This window comes from Nicotiana tabacum, chromosome 9 (genome assembly GCF_000715075.1).
Source record: "Nicotiana tabacum cultivar K326 chromosome 9, ASM71507v2, whole genome shotgun sequence".
NCBI lineage: Eukaryota > Viridiplantae > Streptophyta > Magnoliopsida > Solanales > Solanaceae > Nicotiana > Nicotiana tabacum.
Genome location: NC_134088.1, coordinates 89,872,513 through 89,882,727, shown reverse-complemented (window position 1 = coordinate 89,882,727; position 10,215 = coordinate 89,872,513). Strand labels below are relative to the sequence as shown.

The 10,215-nt window shown below is 32.3% G+C and overlaps 1 protein-coding gene across 2 annotated transcripts; it reads right to left on the bottom strand.

The window, feature by feature from the left end:
* Positions 1-926: 926 nt before the first annotated feature.
* On the bottom strand, positions 927-3,994 carry LOC107763020 (glycerophosphodiester phosphodiesterase GDPD3). 2 transcript variants are annotated; one of them, XM_016581428.2, is made up of 8 exons: positions 3,795-3,994; positions 3,507-3,709; positions 2,458-2,517; positions 2,281-2,361; positions 2,005-2,205; positions 1,807-1,902; positions 1,507-1,703; positions 927-1,405 (listed from the first exon to the last, which is right to left on the bottom strand). In XM_016581428.2, exons 1-8 carry the CDS (start codon positions 3,877-3,879, stop codon positions 1,174-1,176), a joined length of 1,155 nt encoding a protein of 384 aa, XP_016436914.1. In that variant the 5' UTR covers positions 3,880-3,994; the 3' UTR covers positions 927-1,173. The 2 variants fall into 2 exon arrangements, with proteins under 2 accessions (XP_016436914.1, XP_075077942.1); XM_075221841.1 differs by having other exon boundaries at positions 1,232-1,428.
* Between the last annotated feature and the right edge of the window lie 6,221 nt (positions 3,995-10,215).

The window sequence follows — 10,215 nt, the reverse complement described above, 5'->3', positions numbered from 1 at the left end:
AAGAGTTGGAAGGAATATGCTATCGGTGACCTTTACCGATCTACTTTGGTGGTGCAAATGTGGTGTTAGATTTGGCGAGGCAAAAATTTTCCGATGAAATTTCCGGTGCGGGGAAGAAGGAAGAAGGAGAAACGAGGTGCAAATATTTTTTATTTTTTTTTTTGTTTCTCTTTAATCTAAATCTATGAATTCAAGCTCATTCATTTCTACGCATGAATTACACACATTTGTCCAACTCAGCACATAAGTTGCCACATATACTCGATCAACAGTCATAGTGGTTTAAAAAATAGATTTCGATCAAGTATAAATGTCTAGATGAAACTTTATGGAGTATAGGGATTGGAATGTATAACCGAAACAAGTACAGGAATTTACTAGGCTATTCTGCCAATTCAATAATAAGGTATTTCATAATATATTGTATACATTATACTAGGCTATAGCATATAAAATTATAAATAGGTTGAAATGACATAGGGTTTGAGAATATTGAGTAAGACAAGTACTTATGATGAGAGAGAAACTTAAGAGAGATATTTGAGATATGAAAAGGTTGTATATAATTTAATGAAAAAGTTAAAATAATATAATAAATTGTATTTATGTAATTTTTTGAAATTAGTTGTAATTCTTTTAAATTTTACTTAAAAAAAGGTTGATCGTGTAAATTCCTCTCCAAAAATTACTTGGTAGCTCACATAAACTCGAATCTTATGTGCTTGCTCTGTCACTGTTTCTACTATACCTTGCTTTCTATGGCCTATCTATGCTGCAAAAAATGATGGCCTTTATATCACCCTCTAAATTGCTTAAGAGTGTCCTTGAAGTAGTCAATTTCAGGATGTAATAGATGTTTAACCATTCATTTTAACTGTGGTTGATAGATTTCTACTATCTGTGATGAAGTGAAAGTTACAGAGAGATTACTAGGTAACTCTTCGTTATCGTACCTCGTGCATCAATGCAACAAAAATGGGGAAAGCACTTTTGTACAAACCTCATTTATCCCCTGTTTACAGTTGATTGTCAAATATCCTTTTCATAATACATATCCCTATTCCAAACTATATTACACGAACTAATATTGAAAAGGTACAACAACAAACCTAAATAAAAAGAAATGAAAGAGGGAAAAAAAACATAAAATTGCAAAGTTTGTGACACAGCAGTTCAAGAATGTATGAACTCTGGTACAAGCCTACGGAAATATGAGAGTTCATCGTCCGAACAGGGAGTTCGTTTCTCTGCTAGTAGCCTCTTCTCCAACAATGACAAGCCTTCTTTTCCAGCATGTACTGGCTTCGAAAACTGGGAAACAGCTAAAGTAATCTCTTTAACAAAATCTACTATCACTCCCTCAACACCCATCATGTATTGCAAGTGAACCACCTCCTGCTCATTGCTGCAATTGTATAAATTGTATTTCTGTTATTACTACACTAGGTCTTTAAACTACAGTCTAATCACTTCTTTTTATTAAATGCAACAAGATGTCAAACTTACTTTGGCTGGCCATACGTCAAAATGGAAAGATTGGATTCTTTGATTTTTGCTATCATTGTTGGATTTCTTAAAATGGCTTTGACTTCTGAGACAATTCCTTGTAAACCACCTTCTAAGCACAACTTAATTGCCTCATCCAATGAGTTCCTTCTGATGTCGGAATAAATTTCAGATCCTCCATTTGTTAGGAAGAAAACCTGGATGGTCATAGATGACACATTTCAAGAAATGTTCAAACAAAATGTCCAATCTAAGAAGCTAGTTCGGCGTAGTTATGGAACTGCAAATGTCATTGCTCACTGGATAAGTGGTCTGCTGCTTCTTGATCAGTCGAGCCGCATCTGGTTGAAAGCTTGAGAACATAATGCATCTGCCTTTGCCCTGCTTGAATACTACCTGGCTCATAGTATGTTATACAAAAAATGTTAGTACAATTTTTAGTGTCATAGGAAAAGAAGAGACACTACTTCTGTCAAATGATTGCTAGCATTGCACTACCTGCAAAACTGCTTGAATAACACCAACAAGTTCTTCTTCTTTATAACTTCTGTTATCATCAAACTTAAACTCTATGTTAAATCCTACAGACTGACTGGCATTCTCAAACACATCTTCTAGTGTACAGAATCGATCATCCTCGTCAACTTTCCATTCAAAGATTCTCCCATCTTTCATTTTTCTGAATAAAGGTTTTTCCACCTATTTAAGAAGAATATCAGTGTAGTTTCACAAAGTTGGAACCCTCTATAGTACAAAGAGCGAAGAATCCATTACGTTTGTTGAGGCATTCTGAGGTCCATATGAAAGGAACTCCTCCAAAGTGAGGTCTGTAACTCTTTTCTCAATCAACTTGCCCTGAAAAAGTTGTTGCAATGTCCATATTGAGAGTCAGGACATCCTCAAGTTATTATATTTAAGCATTGATTATAATGGATTTTCTGTAAAACCAACCTCTTCTTGTGTAAGAATAAAGATATCATGGAAAATAACTGGACGGCCATCTCTTGTTACCTACAAAAAGATTTTGATACACAGTTTCATCTATGGTTCTTTGCTTGCCTGTTATATTTTGCAAGCAAACCTACCAAAGAACCAGGGCCGATTTTGAAAGGAGGAAAAAAAATTGAAAAGACAAAGAAAGAATCAGTGCCTTCATTGAGTTCAAATATGATACACAAATCACAATATGAAAGAAGAAAATATTTAGCTCAGACAATTCACAAGTAGATGCTGCCATAGTGTGATTTTTGAATGACAATGTAACATAACTAGAGATAAAATCCATGTTACTTCTATATATAGTAAGCATTTCTTATAGTAAGATACAACGGAACCCTGTTTGCCGTATTATCAAACTTCAGTTGTTAAGGTAGAATCCACAAATCTTAGGATTGAACTTCTATCAATGCTTTTGCCTCTCTATTCAAATAGATAAATAAATAAATACTCCGGTTACAAAAAGAAATGATGAGTTCGGATTACAAAGATCAAAACATCTAAATTGTGGTGAGAATTCGGATCAGTTCTTCAAAATATTTAATAGAGTTTTGTATATTAGACACAGTATAAATAGTATTATACGCTATGATTTTATGAGGATTAAAAATATTAACAAAAAATTAAAAGTTTCGGTAAATACTTATATAAGGAAAAAAACTACTTATTTGACCAAGTAAATGATGTGTTATCGATAGATTTTTGTGACAAATTTGGACACCACCTGCCACGTATACGCGGTGGCTCGTGTCGTTTCTAGATGTTGACGGTAACCAAAGGCTATTTTAAACTCTTTCCAACAGTTTTCCAAAAAGGATCAAAAACAATTCTCAACACCTCTGCCATGTAATAATAATAAACTAAATTACTCAAAGTTGTGTTGACACGTAAAAAAGCTAGTAATAATATTCAACCACCGAAAACAACATTAAAAAAAGAAAATTGGAAACAGAAGATTGAAAAATGGTCTGAAAAATGCATGATTTTGAGGGTTATCGCCTCACCTGAACATCAAATTCGATGAAGTCGACGTTGAAATTAGCAGCTTCATTGAATGAACGCAACGTATTCTCTTTAATTGCTTTTGATTTCCTATCACAAGATTGTAACATGTTCATTCCACTTCCTCTATGTCCCATCACTACAAACTTATTCTCCTTTAAAATGAATGTTGCCATTTTTCTCCTCTCACCAACATCATCTTCCCCTATATGCATGTAAAAAATCATCTCAAGGAAATAAGGTAAGGGGAAGAAGGCTGAAACAAAACAAGAAATGGAGGAGTTAATTACCATTGTAGAGGGCATATGTGACATTATTTTCATGGAATTGATCAATGTATGGAACTTGAGAAGCTGGAACTGCTTTAAGAGCCATTTTCTAATTAATTTTGGAGATTACGATTGAAAAAATCAGGAGGTTTTGGGACAAAGACGTATTCTATTGCTTTTGCTTTTGCTTTTTTGCTTCTTGATTATGGTGGGTATTTAAGCAAAAGTTTTATTACTTCATAGTAAAACCGTGTCTCATATTTATACCCGCAAAACGTGTACGGTTCTACTCTTAACTTTTGGAGTTTTTCCCTCTGAATCTTCCTCTTTTATTTTCTTTCTTATTTTAAGTTTTACTAACCGATTAGATTATTGCTTACATCGAAAACCCATGAAAACGAGATAAATTAACCGCGTATTTGTGAAGTCATCTTCTCTATCCACGTAGAAATATTCCAAGCGCAGAGTTGGATGAGTCAAATCTTCTTTTCCTCATTCTCTTTTTTTCCTTATAAAAAATAAAGGCTCAAATATTACTCAAATCAAAAGCTAGTACATCATAAATAAAAGATGGTGGGACAAACTCCCATTTCATCGAACCAAACGTCAAAAATAATCGCCCTAGCTAAAGCGTGAGCAGGTTGATTCGCTGATTTTCTAACTAAAGAAATGGACACTAATTGAAAACTCAGTCCTTTCCTCATTCTCTATCAAAAGATGGTAGTTCATTAATGTCGGACTTAGGTTATGTGCACCAGTGTCTTTTATTAAAGATGGATTCAGGATTTTAATTAATGGGTTAGATTTTTAGATTTTTTTTGTAAAATTTATTATCTTTTTAAAATTATAAGTTCAAACTCTACTATTTGTTGACACTTTATTATTATTCACATACATATTTATATGTTATATAAAAAATACTGAGTTTGGTTGAGCCAAAATCACTATGAATTACATCCGCTATTGCTTTTTATTGTTTATAAAACTGAAGTTGTTAAGTACGAAATTAAAATCCAACCGAAAATAATTACAACATATTAACTCATATTTAATTAGTCACTTCACTTATCAACAAATGACTTTTAAATAAGTCATGACTTGATTGTGTAATATTTTGCATTATCATCAGATAAAACTTAAAATTCTTATTTATGCAAATAAATCCATTGATTTTTCCATAACATTACTATCATAACTTACAAAATGCTGAAATGGTGATTTAATTGAAAATAAAACATATTGACCTGAAGAAATTACCAAATCAGATAGTAATACTCATTGGTTATTGTTTTTGGAGAAATTCCTGGCTGGACAAATGTAATTTCATGACATGTGTATTTGTAACATAAAATTTTCACTTCGTCTTGATTAATTACTATACTTAATATTCTTGTTTCGATTTATTACTTTATCATAGTAAAATGTGATCATTTTATCGTGTGATCTATAGGTCACGGGTTCGAGTCGTGGAATCAGTCATTGATGCTTGCATCAGGTTAGGCTGCATACATCACACCCCCTTAAGGTGCGGCCTTTCCCCGAACCTTTCGTGAATGCAGAATACGATTGTGCACCGGACCGCCCCTTCGTGAACGTGGAATACTTTATGCATCGAACTGTCCCTTTTATGTTTATGTCAGTTCGGACACCTTTTTTCCCTCTAGAGTTTCAGGACTTCTCAAGAAGATTCAAGATTGATCCACTATATAAGGATATATCATATATATACATATTTTCTGGAAGCATAACGCTGAAAATTTTGTGCAAGGAGTTTTCCTGCTGGTTCTCGATCAAATGAGACTTCTAGAACTACACATGTGTTTTTCAGGTCATTCATGCAAACAAGTTAAGTAGTTTAATGTCGTTTCCCTTCGCAGTGCACTGTTTAAGAAAAGTTCTAGGGTTGTTCGCATTAGAGAACAATTTAATTTATTTTAGTTTAACTTTAGAGGGATCGTTTGCTTTGAAGCATAAGAATACAATAAAAACATATTTGTTATAAATAAATCATGTATAATAATATACTTTCTCTATAATTAGTATAGTGCTTGATTTTCAGTTTTAAACGCATAAAATATGTGACATTTGTGACAGATATTTTAATGTCTTCCGTGCGTCTTTCTCGTGGCGGGAACAGAACAACAGAGAAAGACCTCATCACTTTAGTCCTTAACGTACATAACCGTAATCAGATTTCTCTTATTTAGGGGTGTCAAATGGGTTGTATTTGGGCCGGTCAAAATGGGCTGCCTCATTAAATGGGACATTATCCAATCATGCCCAAATTTTACTTTGATTAAGATGGACTGAGTCAAGATGGGCTAAACAAGAGATTTTTACCTAGCTATACTGTATTAGAAACTTATTAACTACTTTTCTTTGTGTTCCTTACAAATTATATTGTGTATCTATATTTACTATTTATGTACAAAATCATGATAAAAGAAAGATCCCTTAAATATAAGGATTAATTTGTAACAGTATCCCCACATCCCCATCTATCAGCTTAATTAGTTCCTACAATCACGATTTTCTTCCTAATTTCAAAAAAATTTAAAGTCATTCTCTCTTTCATACAAATCAACCAATCTCTCTCTCACTCTCTTTCATACAAATCAAACTATTATCTCTCTAAAATTATAGCATCATATATTTCTCTGAATCAATTCTACTAACAACCATTAAAAAGTATCAACTATTGACAAATCCATCGACATTATCTTTGAAATTGCAGGTATAGGGGTCTGCCATTGACATACCATTAAAAAGCTTTGAAGTTTTGAATTAGATATCCGGATTTTACGAATTTATGATTTTTTTGAATTGGGTGTTCTTGAAAACGATTGAAAATATCCTTTAGGGTTCATATCTCAATTTTAAGGGAGATTAGTTAAGTTTAAAGTTGGTTTTAGGTAGAACTTCAAATTGAAACTCGAGGAAGAAGAGGTTTCGGAATTGTATTACGATTGTATGGTAAATGTATCATAATTGTATCTGAATTGTATTTGATACACTGATACCTAAGATATTTCTGATACAATACTAATACTATTATAATACAATATTGTATCATAATTTAAGTTTAGAGTTGGTTCTAGGTGGATGTTTTAGATTGAAACTTGAAAAAAATGAAGATCAAAATTGTATCATAAGTAAGAATTGTATCATGATTGCATCACAATTTGTACCTAAAACAATACATGATACAATACTAATACAAGTATAATACGATATTGTATCACTTTAAGTTTAGAGTTGGTTTTAAATTGTATCGTAATTGTATCAGAATTGTATCAAATTTGTATCTGAATTATATTTATGCATTAATACATGAAAGAATACTTGATACAACATTGATACAAGTAAAATACAATCTTGTGTCAGAATTATATTAGTTTTTAGAGTACTAACGTGTATAGGTAGAAAATTTTTAGATTTCCTATAATTACTGTGATGGATCTTCAAAATTGTATAGGATCGAAAATGTTACCGTACAAAAAATAACCATTTCTTTGGTTCTATTTCTATGGCAAGTATGGCTTCTTTTTTGGTTCAAGACTTTTTTTGTCCATTTGTATTTTTCTTGTGGCTTCTTATACCAGAAACGAGTATCTTGTATAGAGTTATCGAGAAATTGGAAGAAAATATTTGGTAAAATAATATTGGAAGAAGAAGGATCTTCCAGATCTTCATAGAAGAAAAAGGAGGGAGTGGAGTAGAGAAAAAAGGAAACGATATAATTCAATCCCTTAATTGAAGGTGCTAATAACGGGTGAGAGCTTTTTAAGGGGTAAAACATACAGTTTGTAATAAAAAACCTAGATACTACAAAACCTAGAGAAAATGGATAAATAAATTTCTATTATAGTATACATAGGAAAAAATGGGCTAAACAATGGGTTGTAACTCAACCCGCCCAAATTGACCTAAATCTTTGCAATATTCTCAACTTTTAAACAAGCATATATAAAAAATTAACTTATGTTTCGGAATAAATATTAATTCGTGCCAAATGATTTCTTTCCTCTATGGATTTAGAATATTATTTGATAGTTCTTCATTTTATAACATTAACAAAGATCAGAATAATAAAAAAGTAGTAAAATTAGACATTCCCAGCACCCCAACCCAAACCCACACCACCCCAACCCCCAACCCCTCAACCTAAATAGAAATATTATTTAAAGTACTTTCTTTCAATGTTGCAGATATAGTATCTTCTTATTTATTTCAACAAAATGAATATTTTTTTTATGAAGTATAAAGTTCTTTCATTTCAATAAAATAAATACTTTTTTTAATGATGTAGAAAATGTATTTTTTTTTTTACAAAATGAGTACTTTTTTTTGTTATTTTGTAGAAAAAATATTTTCTTTTGTTTCAACAAAAAGAGTACTTTCTTTTCATGATGTAAAAAAAATATTTTCTTTTTCACAATAGTATTTTCTTTTAATGTTGTAGATAGAATATTTTCCTTTTCATTTCACCAAAATAATTTTTTTTTATGATGTAGAAAAAGTATTTTCTTTCATTTCAATAAAATAAGTACTTTCTTTTCACGATATAGAAAAATTATTTTTTTTTCATAAAATGAATACTTTCTTTTCATGTTATAGAAAAAGTATTTTCTTTTGTTTTAACAAAAGAGTACTTTATTTTCATGATGTAGAAAAAGTATTTTTTTCTTTCAACAAAAATAATATTTTCTTTTGATGATGTAGAAAAGGTTTTTTTTTTTTTTCATAAAATGAGTACTTTTGTGATGACCCAAAATGTCATCTTTAAATGTAATACGTAATTCTATGTTCTAAGACCTCGAAAAATACTAATTATTATTTCTCGACTTGCGTGCGCAGTCCATACAATTTTACAGAAAGTTTTTATGTAAAAAATAGATTAAAATGTGAAATAGAGCTTTAAAACTCAACTAAGTTGACTTTGGTCAACATTTTGAGCAAACAAACTCGGATAAGTGTTTTGACAGTTTCGGTAGGCCCGTATCGTGATTTAGGACTTGGTCGTATGCCCGGAATCGAATTCCGAGTTCCCTAGCCCGAGATATGGAATTTTGATGAAAAATTAAAAGCTTGAAAGCTTAATAATTTTTTAAGAATTTACTGATAATGGATTTATTGACACCGGGTGTGTATTTTGGTTTTGGAGCCCGGTATAGGTCCACTATAATATTTATGACTTGTCTGCCAAATTTGGTGAGAAACGGAGTTGATTTGATGTGATTCGGACGTCCGGTTGTAAAAATATAAGTTTTAAAATTTTCTTGAAAATTTCCTTTGATTTGATGTCTGATTAGTAGTTCTAGGTGTTAGTTTGGCGATTTGATCGCGCGAGCAAGTTCGTATGATATTTTAGGACTTGTGTGCATATTTGGTTTGGAGCCTCGAGGGCTCGGGTGAGTTTCGGATGGACTACGGGATGATTTCGGACTTAGGAAATCTGATTTTCTACAGACTTCAGACTTCTGGTGTATTCTTCTTCGCGTTCGCGAAGGTACTCTCGCGAATGCGAAGAACAAATTGGGGCTGGCACATTTTGTACTTCTCGTTCGCGACAGAGTGAACGCGTTCACGAAGGCTTGAGGTGCAAAGCTTCGCGTTCACGATCGAAGCCTCACGTTCGCGAAGGAAAAGAGGCTAACCAGGAAATTGCATTCGCGTTCGCGAAGGCCAAGCCAGGCAAGCTTCGCGTTCGCGAAGAGTAAAATTTGGCAGCGCAAATTTTATGCTTCGCGAATGCGAGGCACTGACCGCGTTCGCAAAGGGTAAAAATCCGAGAAACAGAACTTAAGTTCTGAAAATGGGGTTTCGACCCATTTTCAACAATTTCCAATTTTTGAGCTCGGGTAAGGTGATTCTTGAGCAATTTTCACGGGAAAATATTGGGGTAAGTGTTTCTTATCCTATATTGATTATATTTCATGATTCCATACTTATTTATATCATGAATCCGTGAATTTATGAAAGAAAAATCAGATTTTTATAAAATCTTCCAAAAACAAAAATTTAAGATTTGAAGGTCCATTTGATATCGGAATTGGATAATTTTTATATGATTGAACTCGTAGCGGAACGGGTGTTCGGATTTCGCGATTTTTTTCGAGATTTGAGACGTGGGTCTCACTGTCGAATATTTAAATAAATTTTAGATTTTTATCCGAAAAATTAATAAATTCATATGGAATTAATTCCTATGATTCGTATTGAGTATATCGAATTGTTTGTGAATAGATTTGAAGCTTTTGGAGATAAATTTAAAAGGAAAAGTTGTGGTCGAGTAATTGATTGGAATTTACAAAGCGAGGTAAGTGTCCTGGTTAACCTTGACTTGAGAGAATAGAATCCTTAAACTATTTGTTATGTGAAATGCATGTGAACGACATATAGGCGAGGTGGCGAGTGTCTATACGTCGTCAAATTAATTGTT

What these genes read in the sequence shown, in the direction of transcription:
- LOC107763020 (XM_016581428.2), bottom strand. Translation starts at nt 3,879, where the DNA reads ATGGCTCTTAAAGCAGTTCCAGCTTCTCAAGTTCCATACATTGATCAA. An exon ending in CACATATGCCCTCTACAATG is followed by an intron (nt 3,710 to 3,794) that starts GTAATTAACTCC and finishes ACATGCATATAG; the next exon opens with GGGAAGATGATGTTGGTGAG. An exon ending in TTATTCAAGCAGTTTTGCAG is followed by an intron (nt 1,903 to 2,004) that starts GTAGTGCAATGC and finishes ACTATGAGCCAG; the next exon opens with GTAGTATTCAAGCAGGGCAA.